This window comes from Mustela erminea, chromosome 2 (genome assembly GCF_009829155.1).
Source record: "Mustela erminea isolate mMusErm1 chromosome 2, mMusErm1.Pri, whole genome shotgun sequence".
Taxonomy (NCBI): domain Eukaryota; kingdom Metazoa; phylum Chordata; class Mammalia; order Carnivora; family Mustelidae; genus Mustela; species Mustela erminea.
The window spans coordinates 47,593,406-47,612,887 of record NC_045615.1 but is presented as its reverse complement, the minus strand read 5'-3'; the positions used below and the strand labels follow the sequence as shown (position 1 = coordinate 47,612,887).

The 19,482-nt window shown below is 38.7% G+C and overlaps 1 protein-coding gene across 7 annotated transcripts in view; it reads right to left on the bottom strand.

Annotated features, from left to right (window-relative positions):
- The window catches only part of HERC6 (HECT and RLD domain containing E3 ubiquitin protein ligase family member 6), a 62,533-nt gene that overhangs the window by 11,616 nt on the left and 31,435 nt on the right, over positions 1–19,482 (bottom strand). For 5 of the 7 annotated variants that reach the window (XR_004283207.1, XM_032332857.1, XM_032332859.1 and 2 more), the window contains 5 exons: positions 18,194–18,377; positions 13,306–13,460; positions 6,192–6,305; positions 5,349–5,456; positions 1,562–1,720 (listed from right to left, as the gene is read on the bottom strand). Coding sequence is in view for 6 of the 7 variants with exons in the window: in XM_032332857.1 (XP_032188748.1) it covers positions 1,562–1,720; positions 5,349–5,456; positions 6,192–6,305; positions 13,306–13,460; positions 18,194–18,377 (720 nt within the window). In the remaining variant the exon portion in view is untranslated. The remainder of the gene's footprint in view (positions 1–1,561; positions 1,721–5,348; positions 5,457–6,191; positions 6,306–13,305; positions 13,461–18,193; positions 18,378–19,482) is intronic. The other 2 variants (XM_032332855.1, XM_032332856.1) reach the window with 2 other exon arrangements.

Below are 19,482 nucleotides of genomic sequence, written 5' to 3'. Positions count from 1 at the left end.
TAGCTTTTTTTTTTTTTTTTTTTTTTTTTGTAATATAAGCATCACTAAGCCCCACTAGGCATTCTCTTTCTCCTTTCTTTGCCTTAAGATTATATCTCTGCCACCCCTCACCTGACTCCCTGGCCATACACTACCATCTCATCTCCAAGTGCCCACCTTACGTTCTACCTGGATATCCCAATAACAAATGAAGCTTACTTCCACTTTTCCAATTTCTCCTCACTTAAACCAACAAGTCTGCCTTCACTGTGGTCAGGACCCACACATATCTGGCTTTGACAATCTTGCCTTGTTTAAGAGTCTACATGTTGATTGAATCTACCTTGAAGTTCACCTTCCTACTTCTCTGTATCTCTTATGGATGGAGTAATTCTCGATTGATTTCCTCATAAAGAAGATTTAAAAGAAAGTGGATACATAATGAAATATACAACTACATAGTCTGGCTTATAAAATAGTTTGTTTGCCATTCAGTCCCAGGTTGGGATATATCCCTCTCTTGGCTGAGCCCAACCTCTAGGTTCTGGTTTCTTCTCTGAGAACCTAAGTCTCCTTCTTATGGCTTATACCAGGAAAATCACTCCCACTGGACAGAGTCCAGCTTTTACCTAAAGAGTTACTCATTATTTTATGGCCTCAATAGGGCAGATGATCTGAGATAAACACAATACACACCCTACAGGTACCCACAAAGGACAAAGTGAAAGATGACTAGAATTAGAACCAATATACTGGGTACTCTATGACTAAAACAAGAGCCAAAATGTAGGAAAAGTATCTCTACCTGCTGCTTGTTGATTGCATCAATATGTTTTACCCTACTTGATCCATGTCTGTGGTGTATGACTTTGCAATTTCTTTCTCCAAAGAGGCTGAATATATTTCATCAGCCCTTGACTTGGGTTCAGCCACGTAACTTGCTTTGACTAAACCATGTTAGTTGTGTGATTGGATTTGCTATCCTATACCTTTGGCACAGAAGTGAGAAGAACATGCATGCTGGTCCCAGGAAGATGAAAAGCACAGGAAACAGCGACACAGCCCCAGCCAAGCTTAATCTAGCCTAGATCAGCAAGTTCCTGCCTAATTCCCAAACACATGAATAAGTGCAGACAAAAATCTACAAATTGACCCAAGTGAATTCAACCTAAATTAGGAGATCCTTAGCTGAATTTCAGATCTCTATAATAAATTATTGTCTTTTTACGTCATTAAACTTTAGGATGGTTCATTATGCAGCACTTTTGTAGCTATAGGCAATTAATAGTTTACACAGAATCCCAACATTCAATTAAACATCCCATAGCTTTTCTCTAAAGGGTAAGCAAGGAATTACTATTTTTTATTTATTAGGTAATCTCTTTGCCCAATGTGAGGCTCGGTCTCTCAACCTCAAGATCAAGAGTCACATACTCTACCAACTTAGACAGCCTGGCACCCCAGAATTCTGGAAACCTACAGCTGATAACTATAGGTGCAAAAGCAGGCTCTTCCTTTGCTGTATTATACAAATATTTCCCCTTCACATTAGTAAAAATGTCCAAAGAGACTTTTAATTTACCACTAATCCTTTACAGAGGTTGGTGTCTTCAACTTGGTTTAACTGACGCAGAGCATCTTCAACTAGGTGACTTCGTCTGACTCTAAGAATAAATGGAAGAGATTCATTGAACTGAAGAATTCCTTGCCCCTGATCCAGGTATTCTCTCTGTTTTAAGTCCTAAAAAAAAACAAAAAACAAAAAAACAAAGAATAAAGAAAGAAATATTTTAGGAATCTCACAGAACACTACGAAGTGTTTACTGTTTCAAATAAATGTAGTCTGCATGGCATCCGCTCATGCCTACTATTGCTATATACATTGCTATATACTCAGATTGTAATTATTTGGGGAAAAAAAGGCCGTCATATCTACACTATACTATGGAAGATAAGGAGATCCCAGGATCTGTGAAACCATGGCATCTAGGAATTATATTCATGGGATTAGTCACCATGGAGGTACAGCTAAGTAATTACAAGCGATCTCATTCATAGTAGACATGATCCTTAAAGGCAATAGCGGTATTCGATACGCTGAAACATTCATCCACCATGTCTTAAGAAGCAGAGTTTTAGCACCATAATCCCCAAGAATATAAGGGTAGCATAGGAGCTCAAGGATGATGTTAAAGTAGGAAAAAGATCAGAGGAAAGACTTGCTCAGAGAAGATCCACTCTTGTTCAAGTAACTGTGATCCACCCACCTGATTCATAGGGGAGCCCTCTAAAAATGTGCCACCAGTGGCCTCACATTTTACCTGCTCTCAGTCACTCTACATAGTACTTCCATTTAGCTTTTCTGAATTTTCAACATTTCCTTATACTCTAGTCAATATCTTATTTCTGCTGAACCCCCTCAGATTAGAAATCTAGTATTGGACTTTCTAGCCTTGCTTTGAGCTTTAACACTTCTCTAGGGCTTCTGCTATAACCTAAGGACAAAAAGGAGTATTAGGACTTGTAAACCATTGTAGCTGTCTTTGGGACCTGTCCCGCGAACTGTGACAACAAGACACGTGGATAATAGCTATCCTATTCCAGGTTTCCAGGCTGGGTGTGGTTACCCTTAACAGCATTCTTACAAGCATCTCAGAGAAGGGTGTGTGTGACTCTGGGCTTGGGAAAGCCTGTTCCAGATCTCTGCCACTACTATAACTTGAGAAATTATACATGATTCCACTAGATTCTTCTGGTTTTTCCTGAATATGTTCATTTTTAAAAAGTTCCAGGTTTGTAGGGAGATGAAACAGGTGGCATTTCTGGTCCTTCCTGATTACAGGTCACCTGTTCTGATGGCCCAGGAGTCTGCGGCTCTGGGACACTTCAGCAATACTGAATGCTGAGCACCACGACTGGTGGCTCTGAGTGACAGGGAGTGGCCAGCAGCATCCTCCACTCACTATAGCAGGGAGAGGTATATGTGGCCTGCTGTAGCCCCAACTTTCTTTCACCTAACCGAGAATTAGGCAGAAAACATGCATTTTTTCTTATTTTCCAGTTGTTCTCTCCAATTTCCATGTATTGGTTTCCTCTTTCCACATTTATGCATGTGAATTGATAATATAGTTTGGAGTTTACAGTTTGGAATATGCCCATCCTCTCTCCTTTGGAGGTCAGGATTGTGGAGTCTCCTTTCTACTTTCACCCATCACAACTACACCTGAGAGTTTTCTTGTACTCAGACCTTCCCGATCCTTCATCATATCCAAGCTGCCTGGTTCCTCTATAAACACAGCCCTCACTAACCCCTCACTACCAGTAGACCTGCTACATTGAATACTGCCGTAGAAGAAAATACTGCAAGGGAAGGACCAGTTTAAAGGAAACATAATTTCTCCCATTACCAGGGATGTTAGGAAAATGTAAAAAGAGGTGGCTGGGAAACAAAAGAAATCTTGTAAACATGCCGATGACAGACACTAATAACAGTAACAAGAGGGAGAGTCTTTACCTATGGAATGCTTTTAGCAGGATGTACCTTGCCCACCTAGGTTGTTTAACATAAATAAAGCTGGAATTTATGGATTTATGGGGCATGGATCATTGGGAAATGTCACACAAGCTGCATAATTAAGAGTATCAAAGAAATGTTTTATAATTGAAGTGGCTCCTTTTCTGCATATGATATCCCAGACTTCTCCATGTTTCATGTAGATGGCCTGTATCCTTTAAATTATTAATAAAAGGAATGGGTATGACTTCTGATTCCCGTGAGTTTGGGTTTTTTTTTAAGATTTTATTTATTTACTTGAGAGAGAGAGAGCATGAGAGGAGAGATCAGCGGGAGAAGCAGATTCCCCGCAGAGCAGGGAGCCTGATGTGGGACTCGATCCCAAGGCTCCAAGATCATGACCTGAGCCGAAGGTAGTCAATTAACCAACTGAGCCACCCAGGCGCCCCTGATTCCCATGAGTTTTTAAAGTATAAATAGGAACCTTTTCTGAGGAATAACCTAGACAGACCTCAGCAATCAAAACATGTTTGGAAAATCTTTAGCATAATGTCTGGGAGTGGGGTAAGCACTCAAATACTTAACTGAGAATGAACGCTAATGGTGGTTAAGAGAGATGAAATAGTATGTAAATATTCTGTGGGAATAATTCAACGACTTGAAAAGAAGCAGAAGGAAGAGAGTAAATGGGAAACAGAATAAACTCACTGATTGACTCATAGCCGTTATTTGGGAATTAAAAAATATCAGACGGAGCTATATATCAAGCTCCAAGCTCTTAAGCAGATATGAAATCCAAACACTAAGATCACAGTAGTAACTAAAATTGGCTAGAGGATGGGGCCCCTGGGGGGCTCAGTAGGTTAAAGCCTCTGCCTTCGGCTCAGGTCATGATCCCAGGGTTCTGGGATAGAGCCATGCATCGGGCTCTCTGCTCAGCGGGGAACCTGCTTCCCCCCACTCTCTCTCTCTCTCTCTCTCTCTCTCTCTCTCTCTTTCTCTGCCTACTTGTTATCTGTCAAATAAATAAATAAATAAAATCTTAAAAAAACAACCACAACTGGATAGAGGAGGAGAGGAACGGGAGAGAGAAAGAGCGGTTACTAGATCATTTCAGTATTTGCTCACAGAAGGAAAACAATGGGTATTATCTAAAGTGAGGACTCAGACATTATATAATAATGAGAAAACCATTTAAAATTAGCCAAAATAATCATGATTAACCTGTTCAGTTGAAAAAGAGCACAAAGCTTGATAACACTCTGCATTGATTATAGTGTGTATGTTACTGGTAGTAACAAATAAGTACAACCTCACTGTATAGTGATTTGGCAACATTTAATAATTAAAGAAAAAGGCTTAAGCATCATTCTACTTTCCTATATGAATGTAGCCAAATGGTCCAGGTTGATGAGGAAAAGATCTTTACAGAATTCAATTAATAACTTTGGAAGGAATGATATGATTAGAAATAATGCTGTTTTGCAAACCTCAACCAAAACAACAGAGAGAATTACTAAATAAAGTGTTAGCGGGAAGCATTACGAGAGAAGAATCATGTGGTCACCACCCGAAGCCACTGACAAATCTCAGCATGAATAAGAGTGAAACAACCGGAAACAATGCACTGAAGTATAGAAAGGTGAAAGGAAATTAGGTCTGGGATTTGCTTTAAAATACTTCAGCTGAAATAATAACAACCACAAAACCAACAAAGGTGATCCATGGGGAAATCGTTGATGGGCAAAATGCTGATGATGACTGGAACTTTGTGATGGGGTTCATTACACCATTATCTCTATTTTGTATATGTTTGTAATTTTGCATAATAAAAAAAAAAGTAGAGCATACATACCAGCATTTTGAAATGGGACTCAGCTTGAAATAATTGAATCTTGGATGGCAAATTAAAAATAAATGGAAAATTACTGAAAATAATGGGACTGAGGTTTTCTGCAGGTATCTAAAAAATAACAAGAGATAATAGCTTTAATAATTCAAAGGGGAAAATTTTCATTCCTTTACCTCATCTTTTTTTTTTTTTTTTTTAAGATTTTGTTTATTTATTTAACAGACAGAGATCACAAGTAGGCAGAGGCAGGCAGAGAGAGAAGCCAGCTCCCTGCTGAGCAGACAGCCCGATGCGGGGCTCGATCCCAGAACCCTTGATCCCAGAACCCTGAGATCATGACCTGAGAGGAAGGAAGAGGCTCAACCCACTGAGCCACCCAGGCGCCCCACCTCATCATTTTAAATTGTTTCCCTCTATTCTTTTGGCAATCTATTTTTTAAAATTCAAAGTAGCTAGAAAACTTTCTAAGAAAATGCATCTGTTTTGTGAGTTAAAGGTGTTTAGGTTTTCAGTGATCATCTAATTTAGCAATTCAGCATTGCAATGAAGAAATGTCCAGGACGCCTGGGTGGCTCAGTGGGTTAAGCCGCTGCCTTCGGCTCAGGTCATGATCTCAGGGTCCTGGGATCGAGTCCCGCATCGGGCTCTCTGCTTAGCAGGGAGCCTGCTTCCCTCTCTCTCTCTCTGCCTGCCTCTCCATCTACTTGTGATTTCTGTCAAATAAATAAATAAAATCTTAAAAAAAAAAAAAGAAATGTCCAAATCTTGATTTATCAACAAGATACCCAGCTACTAATGTGTCCTATAAAGGATGAAAATTTTCAGAAATAAAAATTTTAGTCTTACCAGGTTGTTATTCCTAAAGAACAGTCTTCTTGTACTTTCACGAAAGATCACCTCACTGGGGAATTCATCTATGATGAAAGTATTTTCTGGTAGTTGACAGTTAGCTGTGTTTACCTTAGAGAACACATGACTTGTGAATTTCATTTTCTATTAATATATTATTTAATCTATTATATTTATAGTTATCATATAGATAATTAGAATAGAGCTCTATAAACCCAATGCATTTGGCATTGATAAAATAGAATTCTATAAAAATTCCAATTTTTGATCTATAATTTATCCAATTTTCATAAATACTGTAAAAGATAACAGATGTTGACAATGGAGACTAGTAAACCAGTTCTTGGGGCACAGATATACTGGAAACAATTTTGAGATCTTAGGAATAAAATCCAAGTGCTTTTGACAAAATTAGTCTTTTCTCCATTAATTAATGAATATTATTTTAGCATACACTATTTGCCAGGTGTGGAACAAAACATAAACTAAAAATTCTCCTTGCTGACACACAGGTTACTGTCTAGTATAGTAGTCAGCAAACTCTTTCTTAAATCCAAACAGTAAATATTTGTGCTTGGGACCATAGAGTCTTTGGTGCAACTATTCAACCCTGACACTCTGAAGAAGAAAATAGCCTTAGAGAATATGTAAACAAGTGAGTGTGGATGTGTTCCAATAAAACTTTAATAACAAAAACATGAGGCTGCCCATATGTGTAGATTACCAACCCATGACCCAGGGCCTGATAGGTAAAAATAAGTAATCTGGTATGGAGGACACAGTTTCTGATTGGAGAAGGACTTGAGGGGTTCAAGAAGGCTTCCCAGAAGAAGCAATTCTGGAAAATCAATGATCTAAATAAGCCTCTATCAAATCAAACTAATCCAAAAGATGCAAGGCAGGAAAATAGAATCTAAGAATATAAATTAAGAAAGTAAAATGAAAACGCAACCTATGAAATGGGGGGAAATATTTGCAAATTACATACTTGAGAAGGAATTAATATCTAAAATATATACAGAACACATGCCACTGAGCAAACAAAACAAAAACATCTGATTTAAAAATGAGAAACTGAATAGCTATTTTTCCAAAGAAGACCTACAGATCTCCGACAGGTACAGGAAAAGATGTTCAACATCACTAATCATCAGAGAAATGCAACCCAAGGCTACACAATGAGAATGGCTGTCATCAGAAAGACAAGAAAGACAAGAGGTAAGTGTTGGCAAGGATATAGAGAAAAGGGAACCCTTGAACATTGCACGTAGGGCTGTTAATTGGTGCAACCCCTGTGGAAAACAGTATGGAGGTTCCTCAAGAAATTAAAAATAGAACCACCATATGATCCAGCAATCCCACCTCTGGGTATATTAAAAAAACATTCATCTGGATAGGTATATTCATTTCAAAGAATATGAAATCAGTCTCTCAAAGAGATACATGTACCCCCCATGTTCAATGCAGCATTTTTTACAAAAGCCAAGACACGGAAACAAGCATCCTGGATGGATGAATGGATAAAGAAGATGTATATATACCCTAAATATTATCTGGCCATGACACAGAAGGAAATCCTGCCTTTAAGACAACATGGGTGGAGTGGACTTGCAGGACATTATTTTAAGTGAAATAGCTTAGAGAAAGAAAAATACATATGTATGAGCCAAACTCAGAAACACAAAGTAGAATGGTGGCTGTCAGGGGCAAGGGGATGGGGGAAATCAGGGACTATTGGTCAAAGGGTACAAGCTTCCAGTTATAAAATGAATCAGTATACCAAATAAGTATAAGTGTATCAAAGCAATATATTGCACACCTTAAACTCACACAATGTTATATAATTATATCTCAATAAAGCTAGGTAAAAGGAAATATACTACTTTAGAAATAATCAGTGCATTAACACTTCAGCACTAATTTTATACATAATATTTTCTCCTATTGGGATTGATATTGTGTGGAGAAATGGATTTTGATTGTATTTGGCAATTTATATTTATAAAATCATCTTATCTTAGCTAATTATTTTTTTATTTTTTATTTTTATTTTTTTTTAAACATATAATGTATTATTAGCCCCAGGGGTAAAGGTCTGTAAATCGCCAGGTTTACACACTTCACAGCACTCACCATAGCACATACCCTCCCCAATGTCCATAACCCCACCATCCTCTCCCTTCCCCCCACCCCCAGCAACCCTCAGTTTGTTTTGTGAGATTAAGAGATTTTTTTGGTTTGTCTCCCTCCCGATCCCATCTTGTTTCATTTATTCTTTTCCTACCCCACATACCCCCCCATATTGCATCTCCACTTCCTCATATCAGGGAGATCATATGATAGTTGTCTTTCTCTGATTGACGTATTTCGCTAAGCATAATACCCTCTAGTTCCATCCACATCATCGCAAATGGCAAGGTTTCATTTCTTTTAATGGCTGCATAGTATTCCATTGTGTATGTGTGTATATATATAGATAGATAGGTATCTAGATAGGTATAGATAGATATATATATAGATAGATATATAGATAGATATATAGATAGATAGGTATCTATCTATACCTATCTAGATACCTATCTATCTATATATATATATCACATCTTCTTTATCCATTCCTCTGTTGATGGACATCTAGGTTCTTTCCATAGTTTGGCTATTGTGGACATTGTTGCTATAAACGTTCAGGTGCACGTGCCCCTTCAGATCACTACATTTGTATCTTTAGGGTAAACACCTAGTAGTGCAACTGCTGGGTCATAGGGTAGCTCTATTTTCAACTTTTTGAGGAACCTTCACGCTGTTTTCCAGAGTGGCTGCACCAGCTTACATTCCCACCAACAGTGTAGAAGGGTTCCCCTTTCTCTGCATCCTCACCAGCATCTGTCATTTCCTGACTTGTTAATTTTAGCCATTCTGACTGGTGTGAAGTGGTATCTCATTGTGGTTTTGATTTGTATTTCCCTGATACCGAGGGATGTGGAGCTCTTGTTCATGTGTCTGTTGGCCATCTGGAAGTCTTCTTTGCAGAAATGTCTGTTCATGTCCTCTGCCCATTTCTTGATTGGATTATTTGTTCTTTGGGTGTTGAGTTTGATAAGCTCTTTATAGATTTTGGATACTAGACCTTTATCTGATATGTCATTTGCAAATATCTTCTCCCATTCTGTCAGTTGTCTTTTGGTTTTGTTAACTGTTTCCTTTGCTGTGCATAAGCTTTTGATCTTGATGAAATCCCAATAGTTCATTTTTGCCCTTGCTACTGTTGTCTTTGGCGATGTTCCTAGGAAGAAGTTGCTGTGGTTGAGGTCAAAAAGGTTGCTGCCAGTGTTATCCTCAAGGATTTTGATGGATTCCTTTCTCACATTGCGGTCCTTCATCCATTTTAAGTGTATTTTCATATGTGGTATAAGGAAATGGTCCAATTTCATTTTTCTGCATGTGGCTGTCCAATTTTCCCAACACCATTTGTTGAAGAGGCTGTCTTTTTTCCATTGGACATTCTTTCCTGCTTTGTCAAAGATTAGTTGACCATAGACTTGAAGGTCTATATCTGGGCTCTTTATTCTGTTCCATTGATCTATATGTCTGTTTTTGTGCCAGTACCATACTGTCTTGATGATGACAGCTTTGTAATAGAGCTTGAAGTTCGGAATTGTGATGCCACCAACTTTGGCTTTCTTTTTCAATATCCCTTTGGCTATTCGAGGTCTTTTCTGGTTCCAAATAAATTTTATATGGAACCATAGCACAGGCCTCCTCTGAACTGGGGTCCAACAGAGTTCTAAAGGAGGGTTTGCAGCTTGGGGTGTGGGTGGGAGGTTCTGGGTGAAAACAGAGGAGGAGGGGGAGGAAGGGGCCCTTCCTGGGAGGTCCGTGTCCACCGGAGTTAGAGGTGGGTCAGAGGCAGGGGGGACCCCGACAGGGGAGGGTTGTACGGAGTGGGAGAGCCTGGGGGGAGGTAGGGGCTATAGTGGGGGGGCAACTCTCCCTGGAGCTGGGGGAAATCCATTTCTTTGAAAAAAATGGATGGAATTTTGGTAGGGATTGCATTAAATGTGTATATTGCTTTAGGTAGCATAGACATTTTCACAATATGTGTTCTTCCAATCCATGAGCTTGGAATATTTTTCCATTTTTTGGTGTCTTCCTCAATTTCTTTCATGAGTACTTTATAGTTTTCTGAGTATAGATTCTTTGCCTCTTTGGTTAGGTTTATTCCTAGGTATCTTATGGTTTGGGGTGCAATTGTAAATGGGATTGACTCCTTAATTTCTCTTTCTTCTGTCTTATTGTTGGTGTAAAGAAATGTAACTGACTTCTGTGCATTGATTTACTGAATTCCTGTATGAGTTCTAGCAGTTTTGGAGTGGAGTCTTTTGGGTTTTCCACATAAAGTATCATATCATCTGCAAAGAGTGATAGTTTGACTTCTTCTTTGCCAATTTGGGTGCCTTTAATTTATTTTTGTTGTCTGATTGCTGAGGCTAGGACTTCCAGTACTATGTTGAATAGCAATGGTGATAATGGACATCCCTGCCATGTTCCTGACCTTAGAGGAAAAGCTTTCAGTTTTTTTCCATTGAGAATGATATTTGCGGTGGGTTTTTCATAGATGGCTTTGATGATATTGAGGTATGTGCCCTCTATCCCTACACTTTGAAGAGTTTTGATCAGGAAGGGATGCTGTACTTTGTTCAATGCTTTTTCAGCATCTATTGAGAGTATCATATGGTTCTTGTTCTTTCTTTTATTAATGTATTGTATCACATTGACTGATTTGCAGATGTTGAACCAACCTTGCAGCCCTGGAATAAATTCCTCTTGGTCGTGGTGAATAATCCTTTTAATGTACTGTTGAATCCTATTGGCTAGTATTTTGGTGAGAATTTTTGCATCTGTGTTCATCAAGGATATTGGTCTGTAATGCTCTTTTTTGATGGGATCCTTGTCTGCTTTTGGGATCAAGGTGATGCTGGCCTCATAAAATGAGTTTGGAAGTTTTTCTTCCATTTCTATTTTTTTGAACAGTTTCGGGAGAATAGGAATTAATTCTTCTTTAAATGTTTGGTAGAGGGGCGCCTGGGTGGCTCAGTGGGTTAAAGCCTCTGCCTTCGGCTCAGGTCATGATCCCAGGGTTCTGGGATCGAGCCCCACATCGGGCTCTCTGCTCAGCGGGGAGCCTGCTTCCTCCTCTCTCTCTGCCTGCCTTTCTGACTACTTGTGATCTCTGCCTATCAAATAAATAAATAAAATCTTAAAAAAAAAATGTTTGGTAGAATTCCCCTTGGAAGCTGTCTGGCCCTGGGCTTTTGTTTGTTTGGAGATTTTTGATGGCTGTTTCAATCTCCTTACTGGTTATGGGTCTGTTTGGGTTTTCTGTTTCTTCCTGGTTCAGTTGTCATAGTTTATATGTCTCTAGGAATGCATCCATTTCTTCCAGATTGTCAAATTTGTCAGTGTAGAGTTGCTCATAGTATGTTCTTATAATTGTTTGCATTTCCTTGGTGTTGGTTGTGATCTCTCCTCTTTTATTCATGATTTTTTTTATTTGGGTCCTTTCTCTTTTCTTTTTGATAAGTCTGGCCAGGGGTTTATCAATCTTATTAATTCTTTCAAAGAACCAGCTCCTAGTTTTATTGATTTGTTCTATTGTTTTTTGGTTTCTATTTCATTGATTTCTGTTCTGATCTTTATTATTTCTCTTCTCCTGTTGGGTTTAGGCTTTCTTTGTTGTTCTTTCTCCAGCTCCTTTAGGTGTAGAGTTAGGTTGTGTATTTGAGACCTTCCTTGTTTCTTGAGAAAGGCTTGTATCACTATATATTTTCCTCTCAGGACTGCCTTTACTGTGTCCCACAGATTTTGAACTGTTGTGTTTTCATTATCATTTGTTTCCATGAATTTTTTCAATCCTTCTTTAATTTCTTGGTTGACCCATTCATTCTTTAGAAGGATGCTGTTTAGTCTCCATGTATTTGGGTTCTTTCCAAAGTTCCTCTTGTGATTGAGTTCTAGCTTCAGAGCATTGGGGTCTGAAAATATGCAGGGAATGATCCCAATCTTTTGATACCGGTTGTGACCTGATTTATGACCCAGGATGTGATCTATTCTGGAGAATGTTCCATGTGCACTAGAGAAGAATGTGTATTCTGTTGCTTTGAGATGGAATGTTCTGAATATATCTGTGATGTTCATCTGGTCCAGTGTGTCATTTAAGGCCTTTATTTCCTTGTTGATCTTTTGCTTGGATGCTCTGTCCATTTCAGTGAGGGGAGTGTTAAAGTCCCCTACTATTATTGTATTATTGTCGATGTACTTCTTTGATTTTGTTATTAATTGGTTTATATAGTTGGCTGCTCCCATGTTAGGGGCATAGATATTTAAAGTTGTTAGATCTTCTTGTTGGACAGACCCTTTGAGTATGATATATTGTCCTTCCTCATCTCTTATTATAGTCTTTGGCTTAAAATCTAATTGAATTGATATAAGGATTACCACCCCATTAGCTAATTATTTTTAATTGAACAATACTAATTTAATTCTGCTCTTTTATTTAAAATGCTCTGGCTCGGGGTGCCTGGGTGGCTCAGTGGGTTAAAGCCTCTGCCTTTGGCTCAGGTCATGATCCCAGGACCCTGGGATCAAGCCCCACGTCGGGCTCTCTGCTCCGCAGGGAGCCTGCTTCCTCCCCCCTCTCTCTCTGCTGCCTCTCTGCCTACTTGTGATTTCTCTCTCTCTGTCAAATAAATAAAATCTTTTTAAAAAAAATGCTCTGGCTCCTCCTTCTCCCTCAACAATCATTAGGTTTATTAGTACCCTAAGTTTAAATTAGATTATGTTGTGTACTCTACTGAAAACGCTGAGTCATTCTCATTTTTTGAGTATTTGTGCATCTAATATATATTAGATAAAATATGTTATATACATAAAATATGTATTCTATGGCTAGGGTCTAGCCAGTCAGCAAAACGAGCAAAATTCTGAATTACTGAGGACAGAATAAAACATTTTATTTCTGATTTAGAAACAAAACAAAAGAGGACTCCAGTTGGCCAAGACCAGAGGGATTTTGAGTAAAATGGTATATACATTCCCTCAGAGGAACACTTACCTTATGTACTTCTTTCATCATTCTTAGAAGAGCTTTAAGACTGCAGTAACTCTGACTGGTTTCAGTCCACTGATACAGCTGGGAGATAATGGCAGTTTTAAGCATCTGGATCATTTTTTTGAAAGAAGATTCTTGCAAAGATGCCAAACACTGCTCTGAGGGGTATAAAATCAGCCACGATAAATATGCAGCCTCAAAAAAAAAAAAAAATTCCCGTTTCTACTGGGTTCTTTAATGTATGAAATAGGTAATGGTTTCCATTTCTGATGACAAAATCTAGAAAGTATCTTGTATCAGGATATCATCCTGGACATTTATTTCTCATAGTTGTGAATTTAGTATCATTGGAATTAAAACTCGAATTTAGGATTCTGAAGAAACTTGCTCATAGCTCCTGTGAATACCTGACTACTTACTGGTTGCATGATTTTCAAACTGAAAATTCCATACAGTATCTAAAAGTCTGAAAACATACATAAGAACACACACAAACACACACATACATGCATATCATGTCACCAAGGACATTATCTTTTCTTTTTTTTTAAGATTTTATTTATTTATTTGACAGAGAGTGAGAGAGTGCCAGAGAGCAGAAGCAGGGGAGACAACAGAGGGAGCTGCAGAAGCAGGCACCCAGCTGAGCCCAATGCAGGGCTCCATCCCAGGACCCCGGGATCATGACTGAACCATCAAGGTACCCTTCATCAAGGACACTTTCGATCTTGGGGCACCTGGGTGGCTCAGTTGGTTAAGGCCTCTGCCTTCAGCTCAGGTCATGATCCCAGGATCCTGGGATCAAGCCTGAATCAGGCTTTCTGCTCAGCAAGGGAGCCTGCTTTCTCCTCTCTCTGCCTGTCTCTCTGCCTACTTGTGATCTCTGTCTGTCAAATAAATAAAGAAAATCTTTAAAAAAAAAAAAAAAGAACACTTTCAATCTGAAAAAAATAGTATCTATGTTTTCAGACTCTATGAATACCTGGTATATATGGGTATATTTTTTAAACTAACTCAATAACAATATGGAAATATTACTTGGTTCCAGCTTGGATTTTTGAACTTTAAAGGATAATTCTCAGAAAACGAACCTATCAAATGTTAAAATAGCTAATACAAGTAAAATAATATGATGCAGATGCATGAAAGGCAGATTTATAGAGATTCCATAAATAGACTCAAATATGCATGACATTTTAGCATATGATAAAAGTGGCATTGCATATTAGTGGGAATGAAACACATCATTCAATAAATGTGTGGGGACAACTGAAAACTGACTCAGAAAAAATAAAGTTTAATCAAGATAAACTCCATATGGATCAAAGACTTAAACATAAAAATGAAACAATAAGAATTCTAGGAGGAGAGGGTCACCTGCCTGGCTGGCTCATTCAGTAGAGCATGTTACTCTTGATCTCAGGGTCATGAGTTCAAGCCCCATGTTGGGCATGGAGCCCACTTCAAAAAAGAAAAGGGGGACACATGGCTGGCTCAGTTGGAGGAGTGTGTAACTCATGATTTCAGGGTCATGGATTCAAGACCCATTCTGAATATAGAGATTACTTAAATAAATGAAACCTTAAAAAATTCTAATAGGAGCATGGGAATCTTTTAAAAAAGATTTTATTTATTTGAGAGAGAGAGAGTGAGAGAGAGAGATTGAGAGAATGAGTGGAAGAAAGGACAAGTGGAGAAGGAGGCTCCCCACAGAGTAGGGAGCTCCATGCGGGACTCAATCTAGGACCCTGGAATCATGACCTGAGCCGAAGGCAGATGCTCAACTAACTGAGCCACCCAGGTGCCTGGGGATTTTTTTTTTTTTTAATTTCAGAGTGAGGTAGGCTTTCTGAAGTATGATCTAAACTCAGAAATCATAAAAGAAAATGTTCATATACTAGACTTCATAAAAATGTTTTAAAGTAACAAACATTTTTGTTGTGGTTGTTTGCTTTTTGTTTTCTTTTTAAGATTTATTTATTTGAGAGAGAGAGAGAGAGCAAGTGAGAGCAGGGGAATGGGCAGAGGAAGAGGGAAAGAATCCCAAGACGACTCCCTGCTGAGCACTGAGTGCAGAGGTGGGGGTGGGGGGTGTTCTGATCCTACTACCCTGAGATCACAACCCAAGCTGAAACCAAGAGTTGGATCCTCAACTAACGGAGCCACCAATGCACCCCTTCATAAAAATGTAGAATAATTATGCATTCAAAAGTACCACAAAGTAAAAAAAAAATAATAACCCAGAGAAAAAAGATTTGTAATTCAATTATTGATTAAATATTAATTGCCTTAATCATTTAAGAGCTCCTAAATAGGGGCACCTGGGGGGCTCAGTGGGTTAAGCCTCTGCCTTCAGCTCAGGTCATAATTCCAAGGTCCTGGGATGGAGCCCTGCATCGGGCTCTCTGCTCAGCAGGGAGCCTGCTTCTCCCTCTCTCTCTCTCTGCCTGCCTCTCTGCCTACTTGTGATCTCTGTCAAATAACAAAATTTTTTTAAAAAGAGCTCCTAAATAAAAAGAAAAACACTAACAACAACACATGGAAAAATCGGTTAAGAGGGAAGAACTGATAGTTCCCAGAGAATGGATTTGAGATATAGGAAAACCAGCACTATATCTCATTCATAATGAGAAAATAAAAATTCTGGGTGCCTGGGTGGCTTAGTTGGTTAAGTGGCTGCTTTTGGCTCAGGTCATGATCTCAGGGTCCTGGGATTAAGCCCCTCATTGTGTTGGGTTCCCTGCTCAATGGGGAGCCTCTTCTCCCTTTCCCACTCCTCCTGCTTGTGCACAGTCTCTCTCTCTTTCTATCCGTCAAATAAATAAATAAATAAAATATTTTAAAGAATAAAAAAAAGGAAATCAAAATTCAAAATAAGAGATTCTTCAGAAAGGCAAATACCAAAGTTTGATAATACTGTAGAAAAATGCGTGGGCTGATGCTGTTGTATTTGTTGATGAAGTATAAATTTGTATATCCTCGGTCAAGGCTGTCATGTTGCACTTTTACATGCAATTTACATAGACTACAATATGAATTTTGACCACTTAAAGTTCTGTGCATGGTCATTTGGCAAAATCTCTCAAAATTTTAAATGCACATACAATTTGGTCCAGTAATTTTCCTTCTGGAATTTTCCCTATCTGTGTAAATGTATATACATATAAAGAAATACATGTTAGCACTATTATAATAGCAAAAGCTTAGAAAAAGCTATTTATAGTATATCCTCCCAACAGAATACTAATAAGCCATTAAATAGAACCAGGCAGTTCCTGTAACAGAACAAACATATCCTTACAATATAATGTGGATGGGAAAAGGCAAGTTGCCAAAAAATGTGAATGATGTGCTACCATTAAAAAAATTTAAAAAAGAGAAGTGCCTGGGTGGCTCAGTGGGTTAAGGGTCTGCCTCGGCTCAGGTCATGATCCCAGGGTCCTGGGATCAGGCCCCACATCGCGCTCCCTGATCAGCGGGGGAGACTGCTTCTCCCTTTCCCACTCCCCCTGCTGTGTTCCCTCTCTGTTTGTATCTCTCTCTCTTTGTCAAATAAATAAATAAATAAATAAAATTTTAAAAAAGAAAAGAAAAGAAAGAAAATCAAAGAATCTATGTCTCTATTTTTTAAGAATACCCATCTTTTAAAGTTTACACAAAATAACTATATTCTATAACTGCTTTCTGGGAGGGGAACTGGGTGGCTTCTATTTCATCATATATATCCTTTGTACCTTTAAAGCTTTGGACCTTGAACATTAGCTTAAAATTGTAAAAGGAAATTTCATAGCACTGAATACAATACATGAGAACACAAAGTTTAACATTTGTTTTTCATCACTGATCTGTTGGGAAGGAAAAACTCTCCTCTTCCCTTCAAGTTTCTTTTGGCTGGTCTAAGAATTAAATTAATGAGACAGATTAACAGAAAATCAAATTTAATTTTGTATGTATAAGGGCTCTATAAGAATATGAGGCCCAGGGGCGCCTGGGTGGCTCAGTGGGTTAAAGCCTCTGCCTTCGGCTCAGGTCATGATCCCAGAGTCCTGGGATCGAGCCCCACATCCGGCTCTCTGCTCAGCAGGGAGCCTGCTTCCTCCCCTCTCTCTGCCTGCCTCTCTGCCTACTTGTGATCTCTGTCTGTCAAATAAATAAATAAACAAAATCTTTAAAAAAAAAAAAAAAGAATATAAGGGCCAGAGGCAGTCAGACAGTTAAGGCTTATATGCTGTGCAGAGTTAAGGAGAAGAGGGTAGGAGTCTGAGTCTTCAAAAGGAAGGAAGACAATCACGGGAAGATGAAAAAGAGTAAATGTTTGGTAAACAAATGTTTGCTGGGCCATTTGGAAACAAAGGAATACAGAGGGGAATTTTAACAGACTTTGCTAAGTTTGTCTACCACACCTAATTCATATTATACTATAGTTACCTATGGTAACTCCCTTCCTGGAGCAGGCCTTATCTTTTACATCTTTTAGGCAGTTAGGGCTAAGGTCAATGGTTCCTCCTGAGCCTTCTATTTCTTAAAAATAGTCTAGAATAATCCACATGCTAGAGAGACACATTTTGGGATGGCAAATTTTGCTCCCATGCAGGTCAAAATGTCTCAAGTTTTAAAACATGAACAAAGTTTTAAAGTATGGATATATCTTTACTGGATCCTCTATAGTTATTAAATTCTGATGTCAAAGCCATACCAAACCTAAGAGTTACACATGCTTTGTATAATAATGATGACTGTAATATTAACTTAATCTTTTCAAATATTCACATACCATATACCCAAACATGTGTGTATTTTTAAAATCTTGTATCCAAAATTTGCTCCAACTTTTACTTCAGTGATTCTCTACTGACAGTACAGATAAAGTGACAAAAGTAATCAAACTTACTCAGAACTTGTGATTTTCGTTTCTTACAAACAGCTTTGGCAAATGGAACCACCAGACTACACCAGTTCCTAGAATCATGCATCACAGGACATTCTAGGAGCAGAAGGAAAACTAGTAATGCTTCTTGGTGAGAAGAACAACATGGGAGAGCTCTGAGCAGATTATCCCTGAGACATGTAGTTATCTGTAATTGAAAGAACAGGAAGGGCCCAGCATCCATTAGGTACAGATTATAATGAAAACAAGCTGTGGGACTAGGGGTTTTGTTCCACCATTTTCCAGTGGAAAAATAATTTAGTTTTCCTCAAACCTACTGTTCAAACTCCATCATTCCTTGCAGCCCAAATTCCCCAAAAGTGTTATGTGAGAGTCATCCTCTGTTTTATATCGGGCTGTGTGAGGGAAATAAAGTGAAATCACATGTACATACTGTGTGAATCATGGAGGTCACTCAATTAGAGATTGACAGATCAAGGATCCATACCCAGATCTATCTGACTTAAATCTAACATGGCAAAGATAATGCCCTATTGTTCACCTCACCAATCCTGTTTCATTTTCCTCCTGGGCTCACAGGAAGATGGCATTTCCAGCCTCCCTGCAGTTATGTGGGGCCAAATGATTGAGTTCTGGCTAACAAGATACGAGTGAAGGTGATGTATATCACTTCCAGGCATGACCCCTGAAGCCCCTCATGGGACCTCCCATACTCTCTTTCCTTATCTGCCAACCAAATACAAATACTTAGAACCTGTTTTCAGGGAGCATTCTGTGAAACCAGTGTTCCTTGGAACTCACATTGGGAAGAGCACCCCAAGTTATCTCCCATTTAACCTAGATGTATTTATTTTTAAATACATTCAATAATATCTACTATTCTTACTTCTTCATCTTGAAAATAAAAATATCGTATCTACCCCATATTAAAGAACACTCTCCCCCTTTCCCTGCCAAATGTAGGGACCCAGTATAAAGATGACTTTAACCCAAAAGCTTGTGTGATATCACTGATGCAGAAGGAAGCCTTCAGATTTCCCTTATCTGACTAAAGGCAGGGCCTTCTCAGAGTGAGGCAGCCATGGATGTCCTTGGAGGGCAAGCTTCACTGCCAGGGAAAGACCGGCCACTTGCATTTGGATAAGAAATTGCATAAACAAACATTATCACAAGCTGTCCTGTCTTCCATTCGACTCCCTTAAAGCCCATTTTTCTCCCTGAAAACTCCATTTGTTTTCTCATAGAAGCCTCTTCTCTCTAATTCCCTTTTCCCTATTAATTGGTAGATAAGC